Consider the following 19,923-nt stretch of genomic DNA (forward strand, 5'->3'; position numbering starts at 1 on the left):
AAAAATATTTTAGCATTTTTTGAAATCCAAAATGGCTTGGACCGGTTGAAATATGAATAGCTTTTAGCCAGGAGATACCTGTGGGCAACAACATCTATAATATTCAATTTAACAGGTTCAAAGGTCAGTGGTACTATGTTATTGCTGATTGCAATTTGACTTCTGACTTTACAAATATCACATTCAAATTCTTCTCCAAATAAAGTAGAAGCAGAACCACCTATGCTTTTTCTGTACAACAGTTAAGCAAATTTATTTCAGTGATATCTAAAACCACGTATGTACAAGATTTTTCAAAGGAAAGTGAAAAAAATTTAGATGAGCATACTCTATTACAAGATTGCATCCTCTAAGATATCCCACTTACAGTACATAGGGAAGTATAAGCTACAGAGCTGTACCACCAGTCCACAATATAAATTCCTCAAACTTCTTCTGCTCTCTATTTATCATCAAGGGAAATTGTCGTTTATCATATAAAATGATTCAAAACGAGGCTCGGTTAAATCTACCATTTCTTCATCTGATGCATGCCAGCTCTCACCTTTTGAAGTAAAGAGCATCAAACTCTTCAGATGCTCAGATGAAACTGTATGTACATCTTTATTTTCGTTCCCCACATGAAGATTATGGTCAATATCTAGTGGCAATAAATTACGAGATGGAAATATACTTGGTGGGGCTTGTCTTTGCTTCTCCAAGTCCTCTGGTTCCTTTACATGCTCAGCATAAAAAAAAGTCAGGATATGATTTGCTTCTATTACAAAGTGAGGATGATCTATAATGGCAGCTAAAATAAGTCTAAGTATCAACCAAAAATTTTGAAAGATAAGAAACATGTTCAATGTCCAAACTAGAACACTGCAGTTAAGAACCTGAAAAGGGCTCACTGGAATGGTTCTTCTCCTTCTAGATTTTCCCGGGGAAATACTTGAAAGAATTTGAACAACTTCACTCATAGTTGGTCGAGTGTCAGGATCCAACAGCAAGCACTCCTTTGCTAAGTATGCCATTATCTGCAGCTCTTCTTCAGGGAAGTTCCCGTTCAATTGTGGATCAGCCAACTCCGTTAATGCTCGCCTACTATCCTGTAAGCGTGAAGTTGCCTAAAACAGAAGAAGTTTGACATGCTATGTCAATATTTGAAGGTTCCATAATCTCTTTCTCAGTAGAATTCATTAAGCAAGCTATGCAGAAAGCTCAAACTGAAGCAGGTAATTATCAATAAACTGAATCATCCAAATTCAAGATTGTAAATAGAAAATGAAAAACATTATAAGAATGTAAAAGAAACACTTTCATGAAAAATTTGGTCATAGTCTGAGCACCAAATTGAGGACATGGAAAATCCTCCAAATAAGGACACATGCAAGTTTAGGTTATGTAATTAAAAATCATTAAGTTACAATACCCATATAACAAGACTTTCTTCTTTGCCTGCAGATTTATGGATGGGTTGCCGACCACTTATAAGCTCAAGAAGAACCACTCCAAAACTGAAGACATCTGACTCAAGAGAGGCTCTCCCAACAATTGCATACTCAGGTGCAAAATAACCAAATGTTCCTTGCATTCTTGCTGGAGAATCAGAACAACTAGGGTGGTCATCAGCTCTCAAGTTTTTAGCCATACCAAGATCAGTTATCTGCACATTCATTATTTGAATGGAATGCAAAAGCACACATAGTTCAGCGGATTTACAGAATAAACTTACCAGTAAAAAGACATTAAAAACTACTAAAATTAGAATTTGCTTTCAGTATACCCTCTTTAGTTGAGTTATCTTTTCTTAAGTAATTACTTGTTTGCTAGAAGTTAGAACAACTAAGACTCATACTTTTGCTTGCCAATTTTTATCCAGAAGAATGTTTGTTGATTTGACATCTCTGTGCAGAATTCTTGGAGCAGCAGCTTCATGAAGATACTCCAAGCCCCTTGCAGCTCCTAATGCAATTGTAACGCGAGTTGACCAATCCATTTTTTGTCCAAGAATTCCATCTAACCTGTCCCTCAAATTTCCATTAGTCATGTATTCAAATACTAGCAGCCTTTGAACATTTTTTCCTTTTAATTCTGAGCAGTATCCCACCAATGGCACCAGATGGCAATGATGAAGTCTAGACAATAGTTCAATCTGAACAAACAAATAAATTGTTTTAGGCTCATCCTTTTGTTTATCTTGACACTATGGAACATTATAATATAGCATGACCAGGCAAAGAAAACTGAAGCTAGATTGGGTATAACCTCTGTAAAAAATTCAGAGTCTGCCTCAGGCCCTCTTTGATCTTTTATTCTCTTGACTGCCACATTACTACCATCTTTCAGCCGACCACGGTAAACGTAACTACTTCCACCTAGTCCAATTAGGTTGGAAGTTGAGAAGTTTTCAGTGGCATTTTCCAGTTCAGCAAACGAAAATTGAATAATATTTCCATGAAAGGTTTCTCTTTGGCTCCCAAACAACAAAGCGGCCTTCTGAAAGCATCCTAAATAAAATAAAAAATGAGAAAAGGGTAATTAAGAACAAAAAAAAGTGTAGAGTGTAGACAGTCTGAAACAAATACACTTTTAACTAAGAAATTAGACTCCAAGGATAGTGAACACAAAAACTAACTTACCTGTAATATGACTAATAGGAGAAGTTATAGCAACTTTTGTTTCTGGCACTGAAGAAGTCCTATGACTAATCAAGTTGGTGGTACTACTGTAACTTGTTTCTTTATCTGATGAGATCATTGGTGATTGAATAGGACCTTTGTCCCTTCGGTAGACATGACATACAACTGAGGTAAGAAATGCAATAGTTGTGCATATAACACATATTGATAGAAAAATTACTACAATCTTGCTCGAAATTTGTTTCTTTGAACCTAGTGGCTTCCTGACAGTTCCTGCAGAACACTCAAAATTATAAATTAAACTAAGTACCTTGATCTGAGGAAAAGCCATTTAGTTTCTACAAGAAGGCACAAAGTTATGCCACCATCAATAAAACTGCGTTAAAGAGAAAATCCTTAATAGTAGGAAGTTATATGTTATGGAAAATCCTGTTCTAAACCTTCATAATTGAGAGTTGAAAAAGGCTTTAAAGAAGTTGAAAAATCTGGTGGTTTTGGAAGTTTCCATACCACAACTGCCGTTGCATCAACTGCATTTTCCAACAACAGTACACAATTCCCGTAATTACAATGCTACCACAATTTAAACCAAATCTTTTTTACATACGGAAATATGAATTTTTGTTCTATGCATAATAATGACTGGTTTAACATTAGTCGATCGTACTCCTTTTAGAAATTATGAATCAGTGAACAATCAAGATGGAAGCAAAAGAGAAAGAAGGAAAAATACCCCAGGTGCAATTGCAGGCATTAAAACAACTAAGGTTATGGACATCTGCTGTCACTTTAGGAAACCCGTTTGGATCACATTCGCATGTCCATATGGATGCATTCTCTTCAGCATCTACATGGAAGGTAAAGCAGTTACCAAAGTATATTCAGGATGTGACCACAGTCTCCCCTCTTTCTCTTAAAATAGGGAACCCATACTGCATTCTTGTCATAACCATATCAATCACCTAAGTGGTGAATACGTACACCATTCCTACCATAAGCATATCATCAATTAAGTGACTATAACTCTACACTGCCATCTTAAAAAAGTAAAAAGTTGGTACAATAAGTTATTTTCATGTTAAAGTGCCAATGTTTTGAACTTTAGTTTTTTACAACATTACATTGGGAGAATGAGGCTTGGCCTGTACCTTAAGCATATCCAATTAGTTTTTGGCAATCTACCATGAATTTTGCCTTCAATAAATACAAGTTGAAATTTATTAGTAAAGGAAACCCTTATGACTTTAAACGAATCTTAATTACCAGGCATCTGCAAAACTACATTTCACTACATGCTCAATGGCAAGGCTCAACTAAATAATCAACTAAAGAAGATAGAAGACTATAAAAGGGGAGAAGGGGTTATCCATAAAAGGCTAGCCTTTGTGAAACCAATAAATAAAATAGTAGTATACCTGGATGGCAATCACATGACTTGGAACAATTAGCAAGAGAGTATATCTTGTTCCCTTGTAATGAAGAGCATCTACATTTCCACTTGTTTAGTCCAGTATCAGAAGGTTCATCTGTTGGTAAAAACAACAAGCAAAAGAGGAAACAAAAATGGTTTATTTGGATTCAGTTTATGACTTGAGAAGCAACATATAAAGCGTAGAACCCCTACAAACTTAAAATTACTAAAATAACATGATATATATAGAATGCTCACTTATGAACTAACTAAAAATGAGTGCTGAATCAAGAGAAAAAACGAAACTAATATCACTTATTTGATGTTGAAGGGGTAAAGTCAAGCTTCTATGTAGTTTTTTTTATTTAAGTAGGCAAACCCCTAAATATCAGTCAGTACACAAGGTATACTAGTGGTGACAGATGCAAGGTCAAATACCAAATGTAATATAAATGGTGATACTAACCACAAAATGAGTGCTGAATACAGAGCAAGCTAATAACAAGAGCAACAGCAACGTTGAGTTGAGGCTTCATTTATTCCAACCTATACAAGGAAAGGAACATTTTATGCAAATCTTGAGGAAGAATTTCCTCATGTTAAGAAACAAGGCACATCTCTTTGGTGATTTTCCAAGATAAATTCATAAGCAGATGATAAGCACTACCTAGCTACATCCTGTCATATCTGAAGACAAAATACCTACAAATCACTGATCCATAACATTTGACAGATGGCTGAGCAGTCAAACTATACAAAAAGTATATCTAAATAACTTCAAAAGTATATACCAGCCATTCAACATGACTCTGAAACAACTAATAGAAATTATCATGATCTTGACTATTTGTACTGGAATCTAGTTTTCCATTGTGTGTGTGTGTGAAGTGGCATCAATTGGTGAACCTGTTAAAGGGGAAAAATTTAATCTTCCAATTCTCCTGCGTCCGATCCAATTGTCATCTTTGGATCAAATAGATAAACAGACAAGCAATTCAGAAACAGGCAACAACAGCCCCAGGTTTGAGTTCCATTTATCCATATGCTGCAGCAAAAAATGAATGACAATCTTTTCATACTGAATAAGGAGATAGGAACTCACTTTATCTAACCTCAGTTTTGTGGGCCGTGTATGTAACTAAGGTAAAATGAGTAAGGAAAGTTAAGCCGACAAACACCTGAGTTAAGGTTATCCTATCCACCCCAAGTACTTAAAAATCAAAGATGAGGTGACCCAAGTAGGGACTAGATTAACTAAGTAGCATAGGACAGTTACAGTAGGTTGAGGAACAGCATAACGAATCCATAATTGAACATATCAAAACGCAACTGATATATGCCTAAACATAACAGGTTCAATTGAAGGAGGACTGATAACATGCAAAATCAACAGATGGATTGTTACATCATACAATAAATATAGACTGTGAACTGCAAGAACTTCCTTTACGGATGGCTTGAGAATTAGCTTCTAAAATGGTATCTAACTCTTACAAACGGAATGAACTTGACAACTACCAAAATAACACATCCTAGTTAACCCCATTGCAAACTCTTTTTGAGTATAAGGAGTTTCCTTTGATTTGAAAGTACTGACAAAAGCTAAAAGTTTGAAGTTGTTTTAGCAAAAGCAGTGTGAGTTACAAGAGAGGTTGAAATAGGAAAGTCAAAGCAAGGACTTGTTTTACTGTAGGGATATTATTATGATTATCATTACACTCTCCAAAGACTTCTACTAAATAAAAACTTTAGTCCATTCTAATAGTGGACCCAGAATTAAATTTTACTTGATAAAAGATAATGTAATGATGAGCTAAAGTGAAGAAAAGCAGGTAAAATTTTAGAGTAATGAGAGGGAATTCATCCTTCACCAAACTGCATGTTTAGTGTTTTAGTCATGCATACATCACCTACCTTTTCCTTCACTTTCCACTTTAACGACTGGAAAGGAAAATATTAATTCCTTATCATATGCATATCAATGTTGTATAACCAGGTTAGAAATGATATTGTGGGGAATTAAGAAAGAGCATGGTTGAACAAACAAAAGCACTGAATAGAGACCCACTATAATGGGTTTATCCTTTAAAAACATGATCCACACAAAAGAGGAAACAAAGTGAGCCTTAGAAAATGATCCTTTTTAGTCTACCATCTGTTTGAAAGCAACCCCTTTGCTTACTTACAAGGACCCTTAACAACCTTCTAGTTCTGTTCATTCATTACTAAAAGAGTAATGATACATAAAGTATAGTATATGAAAGTCTGTACAAAATTCATTATTTAAGGGCTTTGTCAATTGCCATTTAGTGCTCTTGGCTTGGAGGACTTTTATAAAATTATGTAGTACTACATATTATGTTTGGATTGCTAGAATTATTTTTTAATATATTTTGTGATTGAAACTTTTAAATGATAAAATTATTTTCTTTTATTTCATGACTCAGCCTTAAGTTTAATTATCTAAACTTAACCTTAGTTTAACTAATCTACGGTGTTGAGTTGAAGATGCTAAAGAGCACGTTAAGAAAAAGAAAATAAAGGAAAGTATCACAGTAAATTTTTTTAATTAAAATTAAACTGATGGGCCAAATGAATATGCTTGTCGCTGTGGCCTCACTTGTGACTAACTGAGTAAGAGCGTCGGCACAACAAAATAATTTTTAAAAAAAATAAAATCAATGGAGCCTCCCCCATGTGAATTTACCGGTAAGTCTACGGATTAATTGAGTACAATTCAGATTTAGAAAATACAAGTAAGCAAGCTTTTGTGTAGTTTCTTGTCTTTTCCGAGGCTTTTGTTGCATTACCCGTGGGCTGTTGTTGGGCCTGCGTACCCCGAAATCTCACTTCATTAGCCTAAAAAAGAAAATTCTTATTTCATTAGCCCCCAAAAAATCAACATAAGAAAACTATCATAGAACTGAGAGTGAAAATTATAGTGAAAAGGATTTAAATTTGTTAAATTAAAGTTCAATTTTAAGATTAAATCAAAATGATTGCCTTGCTATAATTTTATCGAATTAGAATCCTAAACGGATTGTTTTACTTGTGAAGGCTGTTAAGCCATTCGAACAAACTGAAACTTTATAACTAAAAAGGAAAAGCAAAAAGAGGAGTAACACCAATAAAAAGAATCAGAAGTATATAGAATATACCATGGATGTAATTCAATGAAGAAATTTTCTCAAATATCTCCACTACTACGTTACTTTATACTCTCTTCTCCAGAAGACGTACAATTCAACGAAAGACACTTAGAACTCATTCCTTACCACTTTCCATTATACCCCCCCATCTTTCTAAAACCATAAGGGAAAGATAAGTAAAAGAAAAGAAACTTAAAGGTCTCCACAGAAAAGTGTATGCATTAGACTTTTCTGAGGAGAAATTTTCAAACAGTTTGCATTACTATTTTCTTCGCTGCCGGTCAGAATAGGATCTAGCAGGTTTGACGGCATTTGCAGATTGTGGAGGCCTCAAAAGCATGGTTTGGGAACGTGAAACCATGTCTACCATGGAAGGGGTTCTGTATGCATTCACAAAACTAGTGCTGTCTGTAGAATCTCCTCGTGCAGTTGCCCTTTGCCATGAATGAGCACACAATCCTGAGAGAACATAAGCCCTTCCAGACTGCTCATAAACACGTTGGTTCACCATCCTGTCCTGCATCTCCTTCATTTCAGCAGCAAGAGAGATGCATAGTTCATCACCAGCTTTGGCAGAGATAGTTTCAGACAATGCCTGCTGACATCTTTCTAGAACAGAAACTGCAGCAGACAAATCACCACGTTCAGCCTTAACTCTAGCCTCGGCCATTGCCTCAGTAGCTCGAAGCCTGTTTCTCTGCTTGTCTACTTCTATTGACACAACTACATCTCTAGCTACATTAGGTCTTTGAATCTTTACTTCACTATTTACTCCCAACCCCACCATTTCTTTTGTGATGGGGTCCCTATAAATACCTCTAACAATCATCAACGACATCTCATCACTAGACTTATCCACCGGAACATTGACTGTCACCAAAAAGTCTTTTTCTTCTTCAGCATACAGATCTCCTACCTTGATAGATGCCATTTTTCCACTGTCAATCAAGCTAGTTTGGTAACTTCCTGCTTTTACCGAACCAAGTTGCAGACAACGGTGAACACACTGAACTTCTACGTGTAATTGCTGAACCACCACACTCAATAGTCCCCCAATACACTGTGCAAATGCATCCTGAATCACATCCTCATCTTCAATGAAGGAAAAAGTACCCCCAGATATCTCAGAGATTGAGTGCATGGCAGTAGCATCATGATCAACACCAAAGCCAAATGCATGCACTGGTATATGCAGACCCATTCCATTGTTCCGATGAATGGAGCACGGGACAAGTGACCGGTAATCATTTACAACATTGATTCTGCTACTGTTTATGGATGAATCCTGTCCATCAGATAGTAATATGATACTGCCAACTGGGTTCTTCCACTTGCGGTCAACAAACACTTTGGCACCTTTCCTCAAGCCTTCAACAATGTTTGTAACACCATTTGGAACCAAAGAATTAACAGCCTGCAGTGCCTCCTGTTTTCCAGCATCAGTCATCCTCCGAAGAGGAAAGATGCGGCGGGCTGTGCAAGAGAAGGTAATGACAGAAAGCCGGTCTGATGAACTCAGATTCTGTATGACAAAACCCATAGCTCGTTTCAGTAGTGCAATCTTTGTGCCTGACATGCTGCCACTCACATCAAGAACCGTGACAAGATCGATTGGAGCACGAGAATTTTGAGCTGATGATTCAGTGTTGTTACTGAGTCTCCCTGAATGAGGGGGAGCTTTGAGATGAATCAATACAGCGAAGTTATCATGAGAGGCTGACTTTGCAATTGCTGAAACTTCAGGATATGTTCTGATCTCCATTGTGTTTACTAGATTGTGAACAGCTTCATCCATATCTTCGGTAACTGAAGTTTGTTGATCCAAGACTTCATCATCATCATCATAGATAGCTGGTTCAGCAACATTATTAGGAGATGCAAGTTGTGGAGCTGTACTAGCTTGTTGGGTAGGAACCCTCCCTAGTAGAGTTGTCCAGGAATCATTTCGCGGTGAATTTACTCGGTTGATGCCATGGGAGACCTTAGAAGAACGACTCTGAAAAGGAACCTCTTTCCATTTTGCTCTGCAGACGGGGCAAATCCGGTTCCCGTGTTTTACATTAGATGTAATGCATTGAAAATGGAAAGAGTGAGAACACTCTGCAGTAAAAATGGCATGCCCCTGCCCTGCTTTCATTGAGTTCAGGCAAATTGCACATGTCCCCTGTGGATAATGTAGAACATAGTGTGAGAAAATAAGCGCTAATACAGACTCTACAAACTTTATCAAACAAGACTCTACGAACTTCCCTTGAACCAAGATGGAGGAAGAGAAAAAGAGACACGTTGATGTCACCTAGAACACTAATTAGGACTGTGAAACTCTAGCAATCGTTTTACACTCACCACTTAAATCTCACCTCATGTAGTAATAACATTGTCATCATTGCTATTTGATACTAAATTTTCATAATAAAGCTATTATGAATGCCTAATAGTTAATTATGGTTGGAAGGGGGAGGGCATATAGGTGATTGACAAAATACAATATTTTTTATAAAAATAAAATAAAATCCATTCACAAGTCATTTCACGAGAACTCGTTCATATCTTGTAAATTTTCCTAACATTTATGAAGTGGACTTTTTTATTTTAATTTTAATCAAACAAAAAATCACCAGTGGAAAAAGTGACCATAAGGTAATGATCCAACGATCAATACCAAATCTACATCTACATTAGTCAAACTTAAAAACAAAAAAGCCAGCGCCGCCAAGGCTTAAAAATAGTATTTATTTTAATAAATTATTCTAATTTCTTAAAAACTATAATACAATTTTAAAAATATTTGCAAATTGTATTATTATTAAATATTTTATTTTGTGTTGCTTAGAAAACTGTTTTCAAAATCTGCGAATCTGAGCAATGTCGCAAATAAAGTCTAAAGTATTCATAAATAAATGCAAAATTTAGAAAAGTCACTATTACATTATTTTGTCTAACACTTTCCCTTATTTCTGGATGCAGGTCCAGTACTATTTATATTTACTACCACAGACGACAATTTACTATTAAAATGCCTAATTACCTAATCACGAGGATTCCCAGGCAAATCTACAACTATCTAAAAATGTCAACGCTATGTGGTCAAACACACGCAGCAAGGACAAGAAAGTAAAAAATAAACAACTTTCAATATACGCTTTTCCGAAAGGCAAAGGCAAAATGCAACTCTAACATTGAACTTTTCGAGAATTAATAATAATGGTCAAATAAAAAGTCATTATAAGAAGGACAAATCAAAGATGATTCGTTCATGTTGCTTTCTTTTCAATATCTCTGATCCCGCAAAGTCCCTTTCTTTTTCTTTATTAGCAGCTGGGATTTTCAGAATAAAAAGTCATTATAAGAAGGGGGTGTTTGACTCTTTATATGGTTGGCACTTAGCAAAACAAGGCGTTGAATGAGTGAAACAATGCGTTGAGAGTTGAAAGGCCTCAAATGCTACGGAACCCTTTTCCGTATAGCTTTATACTATATGCTCTAATTTTATGCAATACTTATCATCATGTTATAAGGGTTCCTTAAATAAAAAACAGTAAAACCTATCATTGTTTGTATAGGGTCCCTCCCTTTAATTTATTTTGTGTCCATCCAAATAATTCTCAAACATGCACTTGCCCTTAAAGGGTACTACTACACATGGTAATGGGGATGAAAGCAACACCAAAACGACGAATAATAAATCGTTTCCAGAATATGGCATTACGATTAAATTACCCCAACACAAAGCAAAAAAAAAAAAAATTAATTTTTTATATAATGAATGAGTTTCAACCCAAGTAGTGAAAATCTTTAATCAGAATCAGAATCTACGACAATAAAAAGAGTCTAATTTTCCATTGTGAAAGTAGGAAGTAAAGGTAAACGGGCAATGCGAACCTTGGAGCAGTTGGATTTGGATCTGGAGAGGCGGAGCCCGGAGGCGGAGGAGGTTATCGAAGAGACGGAGCAGTGGCCGGAGGCATCGCCGGACGGCGAAAGGCGGTCGGAGAAGGGGGTGGCGGAGCTGATAGAGGAAGAGGAATGTTCGACGGTTTTAGGGACTTGAACGCACATGTTGATCCCAATAGCGAGCTTCACTTTTCTCCATTTGCTTCCCATTTGATTTGGTTGGCGAAAGACAGATCTTGAAGCAGTAATGGGAAGACACGGTGACGGAGCAAAGAAAAGTTTGAATTTGAATAGCTCTAAGCATTGGAAAACGAAGAGAATAGAGAAAGGGTGGTGAGAGTTTGTTTATGTATGGTAACGGATGAAGAATGGAGAGAGAGAGAAAGGAGATTAGTGGACAGACAGGATAGAGGGAAAGTTTGTTGAGAAAACAGCAGAATTATAGCAAAATCAGTAACTATAACTCAAGTAGTTTTTTCTCTCAACCAAATTATGCCATTTTTTTATTGTTGTGTGTTATCTGGTTAAAAACAGAAATCTTTCTTTAACAAATAGTAATTTTTACTATGTCTTAAATCATTTTAAATATTTAGTAGTAGCATTTTTACTTTTACATGTTGATGAATGAAAGTCGATTCCTAACAAAAAAGAAACTAACAAGTAACGTAAGAAATAGAATAGTAGTTTGTTAGAACTTAAAATAATATTAACTTTAATTTTAAAATAATATTAATTTTTAATACAAATATAATAATAACAATAATTGTTCACGGTAGCATTAATGTAAAGGATCTAAATTTATGATGATTAATCTTTATTGAATTATTCGATTAAACCTTGAGATTTCTTTTCTCTCAATCAATTTTTTTCTTTCTAAAACTCTAATAGAGACTTTATATAAGAAATTGAAAAATATAATTTAATTTGAATTTGAATATAATGTCATGTTTATAATTATTATATTTAAATTTAAAATAAATATTAAATTATAAAAATTAATTTCACCGTGATAAGAGTTTTAATGTTCAACTACGTTACAAGTAAAGTCTTAAATATAATTAATGAATTTTTTAATGTTCCACTACGTTACAAGTCAAAACTGCCCTTTTGTTTCCTGATGCTTCTTGTTTTGGTACTTTTTTTGTATTTACTATATCACCAATCTTTATTTATAGTTGAATACTTTATAGTATGAGTAAATTAATGAATCTCACTCACATGTTTTTCTTAAATTGTATCTTATACTTCTCTTTTTTTATGTTATTTTTATTCTCTTTCTGTTCTCTTTTTTTTATGTTAATTAAAATATGTGAGTATATGAAATTGTCTTATCATCTTTATTAAATATTCAATAACAAATTAACAATTGATCTAATCAATTTTTTTTAAGATAATAACAAATTTTTCTTTAATATTTGACTCTTGAAGAAGATAATGCTCTTGATTGAAACATCATATCAAACACCTAACCATCAAAAATAAATATTTCAAAGAAAGGAGTTAAAAACACAAAAGCAAAAGCAAAACACTAAAATTTGAAGTAAATGATCATATTCAATCAATAGACATCACTGGAAACACATCCGACAAAAATGCAGCAATCAAACGATCCAACATGTACTAAAAAAATTAAACTAAGAAGAAGAAGAAAAAGTGTGTTAACACAAGCATACCAACAAAATAAATTCATGTTTAACAAAAAGTTGAATTCGCATCCAATTAGAGAAAAAAGAAAAATGTTAAAATATTTTCGGGTTAAAAATTATCATGTTTTTTATGGAGTCAAGAGAAAGAAGATAAAGATATTTTAGATATAAATTTTTATCATCTAACCATCATGTGCCTACATTATGTTAATTAAGTGGTGTTTAGGAATGAGGGGTGAAGGTATATTATGAGCTAAACAATTAAGGAGATTTTTGTAAAGTGCAAAAAAAATAGGGATATCACATATAATTTTTTTAAAAAAAAATATAAGAAATGTGAGTGTGAGAAAAAAAATGAGAGTATTTTAAATATCAATTTTCATTAAAAGTCATAATCAACATTTACCTATCTACATGTACCTATCTTATAATTGATAGTACTTAAGAAGGAAAGGGTGTAAAAAAAATAAAATCAGATAATGCAAGTATAATTTCCTCTTATAATATTTGTTGCACATGACAAACAACAACCGTGAAATGTGAATGACCCACTCCATTGCTATTTCTATTTACATGAACTTCCCACGCTCACTAATATCAGCATGAAAAGATGTGGGTTAATTGAATGTTACGTACGGAATATATAAGGCGTCCCCCAACCGCCAGATATACTAGTAAGACTTTTGTTTTGTATGCGGACTTTATAATTTAATTAATTTTAAAATATATATATAAATCAAGACAAAGATATTTAAAACTAAAATAGAAATAATTATAATTAGTTTAAATAAATAATAGATAGAAAAATATTTTATGAATATAAAAAATAATATTATTAGTATTAATTATTGAAATTTGAGACGAAAAAATTTGACTACAATAAGAAAAAGTAAAATGAAATATATTGTGAGACTTAAATTTATAATATAAGAAGGTATGATAATAATTATAGAACTACACATTATTGAAGAAAGAACCCAACTATTCTCCAAAAAATTATATAAACATGATATATAAATAATTCTGTCAAAGAAGACCGCCGACATAAACAGAATCAATTTTTTCATGTTGATAGGATCAATCAATTGAGACAATTCTTCCTTGGTATAAAATATTATTGATCAGCTTTCTCAGAAAAAAAAATATTTATTTATTCTATTGATAATTAATCTTTATAAAAAATCTTATTAATATCTGTAATAGAATTTCTTCTTTTAATAATATGTTTTTCATTCATAAAACTCAAAATATGAACCTTGGGTGAGAAAATCAAACCCAATATATGAATGCTTATTTAAATAAATATAAGTTTTGGAATTATATTAAATATTTGAGTTTTTCATACTAATCAAAGAAAAAATATTGAATATTTGAGCGAAATATCCGAAGATCCCAGCAATTATATACGTTGGGTTTGTCCGTATATTAAGTAAGGATAAATAAGTCATTAAGGATAACACTCTTTAAAAGAAAAAGAAAAAACAAGATATGTGCATCTTTGGGAGAGAAGATATAAAGGAAAATGAGATAATAGTAGATACAAAGAATAATGGATGCGGTAAAAAAGAATTATTTTTTCGTAATCGACAAATTAGTTCATAAATAATTTATGAACAGTTTAGTCTATTTCATTCATCAAAGATATGACAATTGATTTGCCAACATATAAAATGTCATGTAATCAAGAATGTGTACATAAAGCTTAAAGTTAATTGGAAAGAGTTAACCATAAAATTAATTTGTTACATTCTTTACAATTTTTGGAATTAAATTTTAATTTGTTATCTTTTAAGTAAATTTTTTTATTGTCTCACACTTTCAGAAATAAAAAATGAACATTTGTCCTTAAATTTAATTAACTATTATAAAAGGAATATTCTATTTTAGCATACACTTCTTGTTTGATATTTTTATCCTTAATTTTATTAAGTAATTATCACAAAATTAACTGTTACCTCTGTATTTTATTTAACCTTTTTATTCTCTTATTCTTTTATTTTAATTTTGAAAAATATAGAGAAGCATTTAAATAAAATTATTATTTCAAAATAAGTGTCATGATTTTCAGTGTAATATTAATAATAATCAGGTTAGTTTTATAAAATTATTATTATTTTTTATTTATTTATTGATTTTTCTTTGTCTATGTAAAAAAATTCAAAACTACACTTATTTTTTTGAAAGGAGGAAATATAAAATAGTAATATGAAGTAAACAAAAAATAAATAAACTTATATATTTCCTTTGAATGTTTTAGTCTAAATTTTTCAAGTGTTAATTTGTTTTATTGAAAAAGGAAAGCTTTTTAATATATTTGTACTTTCGAAATTTTATTTAATATGTTATTTTGAAAGATGATATTTAATATGTTAATAAGTAAATAAAAATAGCTTAAATTTTAGAGTATGAATAGGTAGGTATATTAGAGTGTGTTAATAACCCGCTCATAATATGAAAATCAATCGAATAAGTCTATGAGTTTTGTTATTGGTTAATAAACTAAAAGGAAAAAATATTTATTTTAGAAATCATAATAAAGCTTAAAAAAATTATGATAATGCAATTTTTCGTCTTTCAATAAAAAATATTTTTAACGAATAATCTTACGACACTAGTATTAGCATTTGCTTAAGTCTATTTCTTATTCACTATTTTCGTCAATGCCATATTTTCCCAGTTTTGGATTGATTGCACATTTTTACTACTGTAATCCTTATTTCTGTCCTCATTAACGTAAATTAATTTATGTTGATTGAATTAATTTTAAGTAATATTTTATATTTTTATCAATATTTTTTCTATTGAATGAGACAATTGTTTTGAAATAAATTTTAATTTTCTTATCAAATGAATTTTAGCTTTGAAAGAACTGTATAACAAAAAAAAATCAAATAACTTATATTTTATATTTACAGTAATTGTTTTAAATTTAAAATTTAAAATAACTTTTTTTGGAAAAAATATGGACCACGCATTACCTTAGTAGAACATACATTTAAAGGCTTCTTAGAATAGCTTATGAATTGATTGCTAAGTGACATAATTCCTTCCTTAGAGTGATTGCAAATCATTAAAGATTATTATATTGTAATACTATAATTTACTTTATTAATTAGTTGAGTTAATAAACTAACATTAAAATTGACACGATTAAATCTTGTGACATGCTCGCACGACACAATTTTAAGATTACAAAAATAATAAAATAAAGTCAATTATGAAAAGTGAATTTTTTTTTATTATATTTGTTCTTAGAATATTTTCTTTTGTGCTTTCTTTATATTAGTAATTGTTATAATTTACTTATTTACTTTTATATATTTCTATTTTAGTTTGTCACAACTTTTACTTACATTAATTAATAAATATTTGTGTAACATATATATTACACCCATTTTAAGAAAAGACTTGTGAATTAGTCATACTATCATAGGGATGAAATGAAAGCCTCTCTTTCAAAATGGGCCCTCTTCTCGGGTAAGGCATAAGTGGAAGTTTGAGCAATCTCATGGCTTGTCTGTTTTTAATGTGATTGTGTCAGTGTGAGTGTGATGGTGGGTTTGTTCATCTTCTTTTCTTTCTTTTTCGTTAAGATCTTTCGTCTTCATATTGGGGTTGTTGAGAAGCCTATATTAGCTGTGTTCCTGAAATTACGACGTGAATTTTTTCAACTTCTTCGGTATCTTTTGGTTGAGTGGATGAGCCAGAGACTATTATTATTCATGTAATATTATTTTTTATCACATTAATTATCTTCTTTTATTTTTCTTTGTTACGTATTTATTATACAAACTATTATGAGAAAATAATTTCTTCAAGCAAATTTTTCTTGTAAAAAGCGTCACAGCATAACTGTAAGTTTATTTAAGTATTTGTAGGCGAGATATTAATAAATAAAAGCATTGTTAAAAACTAAATTTGCATACAGTATAATTTGTGATAGGATATAGGTAGTGGAGAAGATATGGTTATTGACTAGTGTGAGAAAAGTGGGCTGAAATGAATGGTAACTGGTATTATAGGTATGAGCTGGTTGTCAAAATTAAATGGATTGCTGGGCAAAAGAGTAGCCAAAATTGAATGGTGGGGTGGGAGTGTGTTGGTTATGAAAGTTAATGGATTACCCCAAAAAGTAGGCAAACATGCATGAATATGATAGTATAATTTAAATGGTGTGTTGTGTCCTCAATGCAAAATCATAGTCAAATCAAACGGCAGTAATGTGTGCAATGACAATGACGACAGAATGGACAGCGGAGCAATACGGTGCAGTATATGCACCAGCCAAATTGCATCACATCCCATTTTCCTATATATATGGTTGTTAATTAATACTTAAGAATCAACATAGTATAGTGTGATATGTATGATAAACAGTCATGCTCTTTAATAGTACTATTTGTATGAAATAGTATTTGTTATATATAACACTTCATGTTAATGATAATAAGGGAATAATGAAGATGGTAATTCATAGAAATAATTAAAAGACATATACTTTTTTATAATAAAATATAATTGTACTTATTTGAGAATATTGAGATAATTTTTGATTGTTGGATCGAGTCATATTTAATTATCTCGGTCATCTTTTATCATATACTCAAAAGGTAAATATTTATAAAAATACTTAGACGTTCTTAGATATATCTAAATAATAAATAGGAATAAATAATTATTTTATCTTAAAAATCTTATTATTTTATATACACATATTAATGGGTCTTATCTTATTATTAATACAACGTTAATCCTTCATTATCTGATAATATTGTCTTAGTTAATCTAAGGATTATGCTTCCAATGATGTTACCGCTGTTGTGGTAGAGGCCGAACAGTCCTCAGATGGCCGAGTACTATAGGGTTATATAGTTAGCTAAGGATTCTAGGTCGGGTGGGGTACAATAGTCATTATAAGATGTTTTTTTTAAATAATTAAATACACCCAATAGCTTAATATTCAATACAATAATCCACAACTTGAGAAATCACACAAGTAAAGCTTTTGAAAGTGTCCACATAGTCATATAAGCAGCTTGCCAAAGAAACCAGAACAAATCTGCTAAGAGTATAATATATTGACAAATTCAATGATCAATATGCGAAGGAATCAAAACAAATACACTTTTGAATCTTGATTTTTAATTGTTTCCACAACATTTAAAATTCAACCATCAAAAAGCTATAATAAAGACGACTATGGATCACATTTGACAGTTCAATTCAACTTTATTTTTTTCTCTGGATTATTGACATGTTAGGATTACAAATATGCTTAACTCTTTGGGTTAGATTTTATTTTAAAATTAAATTAGCTGAAATTGTCCAATAAATATATAAATGCATTCTAATAATTGGAATAGGCAACATGGACTTTTCGAATACCTTCTTTTACTATGCCTCTCAAATCTGGTGATACATTACCTAAATAATAGAGTATTTTTTTTTACAAACCATGGAAATAACGAACAAACGTCATGTTATATATTTTTTCTTAAAATCAGTTAGTAGTATTCTATAAGATTGCTGAATAGATATATAAATTGCAACTTAATAATTAAGGCAAGAGAAGCAAGACTTTCCAACATTTTCTACTTCAATAACCATAGAGGAAGGAAGAAAATAAAATCAATTAAAGATGTTGATTTGACTTCAACATTACTTGTTTAAGAATTCGATATCAAATCAACCTAATTAACTCATAAGAGTGATGGATTAAATTCATTTTTGAAATGATAAATATTGATAATGTTGGTTCTTAAATTATAAAAATATCAATCTAATTCTCAAAATCATTAAAAGTCAGTCATTTTAATTCTCATTGTTGTAATTTTAAGGATTGAAATAATCGTTATCTAGTAGTATTAGAAATTTAAATATATGTTAGTACTTAATAGTATTAGAAACATAACCATCATTTCAAGCTCAAAAACATAACCATCATTTAATAATATAAAAAATGGCATATTTATAGTTTTAATAACTAAATTAATCGATATTCATAAATTGGTGTATTATTATAATTTTGAAGTTAGGGAACTCTTTCGTCCCCGTCCCACGTGAATCCGGCAAGAAATTATTGATGTTTCTATAACTTAGGTTATTCTCCTTATTGGGTCAAGTTTAATAAAGACACATTGGAAGACAATTTGGATTATTACATGTAGTCCTGTCCTGCTTGTAATACACATTTGACATTTCTCTATTTTGATCTTTAAAATCTTTTTCACCATTAATAATATATTTAGTTATTAATAGTCAAGGGCAATATAACATAATTTTTTGCCATGCCTATCCTCTAGCATGTTACGAGCACAACAGTAGCAAACAAGCACCTCATGCTCTAACATGTTAAAGGGACGTTTGCCATTACAATGTTGAAAAAACAAGGTTCGCACACTTAAATAAGAGTCTTACAAATTAGTGTCCTTTAGACATTGGTCAAAGAACTAAAAGATAAAAATATTTATTATGAAAATCAGTAACATTTGTTTTTAAATAATGGTTGGTTGAAACTTGAAAGTTCCTCTTTGATTTTAAGTCTTCCTTGAGCACGGCTACATGCACACACCTAGTAATTTTACAATTTTTTTCATTTTGCTTTTTCTTAAAAAGATACAGATTAGTTAATCTGTATGAAGCTTATGAATCAGCTAATTCATACAAGCCCAATCCAAAAGTTTTTTTTAAATTTTTTTTCAAAAATGTGTCACGAATTAATTTAAAATTAATGACCCAAACAAGAATCAAGACTTTCAAGTTATTAGCACAATACTCTAACCAATTGAGTTTTTTTAAAAATTTTTTCAAAAATGTGTCACGAATTAATTTAAAATTAATGACCCAAACAAGAATCAAGACATTCAAGTTATTAGCACAATACTCTAACCAATTGAGTTAATAGGTCAATTATATTATAAAATAAATAATGTTATACATAACACTAAACTTTCTAATGTATATTTAATGCGCATGTAAATTTAAATAATAAATTTTGTGACTATTAATTTTGATATAATTCATACGGATTACATAATCCGTACCAGTCATACGGATTATGTACTCATGTAGATCACGTAATCCGTAAGTATTTTTAATTTTTTTTTTCAAAAATATGTTTTTTAAATATATTAATATATTAAATTTTTTAATACTAAATATTTTTTATTTATGAAAAAATATATGAATTAAATAATTTGTAT

At 31.4% G+C, this 19,923-nt stretch overlaps 2 protein-coding genes across 13 annotated transcripts; both read right to left on the minus strand.

Moving 5' to 3' along the window:
* Positions 1 to 79: 79 nt before the first annotated feature.
* On the minus strand, positions 80 to 6,072 carry LOC114380299 (receptor-like serine/threonine-protein kinase NCRK). Of its 12 annotated transcripts, none has more exons than XM_028339308.1 (10): positions 4,939 to 5,128; positions 4,499 to 4,578; positions 4,037 to 4,147; positions 3,355 to 3,468; positions 2,622 to 2,894; positions 2,248 to 2,489; positions 1,838 to 2,134; positions 1,412 to 1,645; positions 891 to 1,106; positions 80 to 713 (listed from the first exon to the last, which is right to left on the minus strand). In XM_028339308.1, exons 2-10 carry the CDS (start codon positions 4,566 to 4,568, stop codon positions 453 to 455), a joined length of 1,818 nt encoding a protein of 605 aa, XP_028195109.1. In that variant the 5' UTR covers positions 4,569 to 4,578; positions 4,939 to 5,128; the 3' UTR covers positions 80 to 452. The 12 variants fall into 12 exon arrangements, with proteins under 12 accessions (XP_028195109.1, XP_028195108.1, XP_028195103.1 ...); XM_028339307.1 differs by having other exon boundaries at positions 876 to 1,106; positions 4,939 to 5,127; XM_028339302.1 differs by lacking the exon at positions 4,939 to 5,128 and adding an exon at positions 5,947 to 6,072 and having other exon boundaries at positions 80 to 1,106.
* Positions 6,073 to 7,160: 1,088 nt separating this feature from the next.
* On the minus strand, positions 7,161 to 11,532 carry LOC114378025 (E3 ubiquitin-protein ligase WAV3-like). Its single transcript, XM_028336530.1, has 2 exons — positions 11,064 to 11,532; positions 7,161 to 9,345 (listed from the first exon to the last, which is right to left on the minus strand). Exons 1-2 carry the CDS (start codon positions 11,283 to 11,285, stop codon positions 7,444 to 7,446), a joined length of 2,124 nt encoding a protein of 707 aa, XP_028192331.1. The 5' UTR covers positions 11,286 to 11,532; the 3' UTR covers positions 7,161 to 7,443.
* Positions 11,533 to 19,923: the final 8,391 nt, after the last annotated feature.

Source organism: Glycine soja, chromosome 12, assembly GCF_004193775.1.
Source record: "Glycine soja cultivar W05 chromosome 12, ASM419377v2, whole genome shotgun sequence".
NCBI classification, from domain to species: domain Eukaryota; kingdom Viridiplantae; phylum Streptophyta; class Magnoliopsida; order Fabales; family Fabaceae; genus Glycine; species Glycine soja.

What these genes read in the sequence shown, in the direction of transcription:
- LOC114378025 (XM_028336530.1), bottom strand. Translation starts at nt 11,285, where the DNA reads ATGGGAAGCAAATGGAGAAAAGTGAAGCTCGCTATTGGGATCAACATG. An exon ending in CCAAATCCAACTGCTCCAAG is followed by an intron (nt 9,346 to 11,063) that starts GTTCGCATTGCC and finishes CATTATCCACAG; the next exon opens with GGGACATGTGCAATTTGCCT.
- LOC114380299 (XM_028339302.1), bottom strand. Translation starts at nt 4,568, where the DNA reads ATGAAGCCTCAACTCAACGTTGCTGTTGCTCTTGTTATTAGCTTGCTC. An exon ending in TCCTATTAGTCATATTACAG is followed by an intron (nt 2,490 to 2,621) that starts GTAAGTTAGTTT and finishes TATTTTATTTAG; the next exon opens with GATGCTTTCAGAAGGCCGCT. An exon ending in ATAAAAATTGGCAAGCAAAA is followed by an intron (nt 1,646 to 1,837) that starts GTATGAGTCTTA and finishes ATGAATGTGCAG; the next exon opens with ATAACTGATCTTGGTATGGC.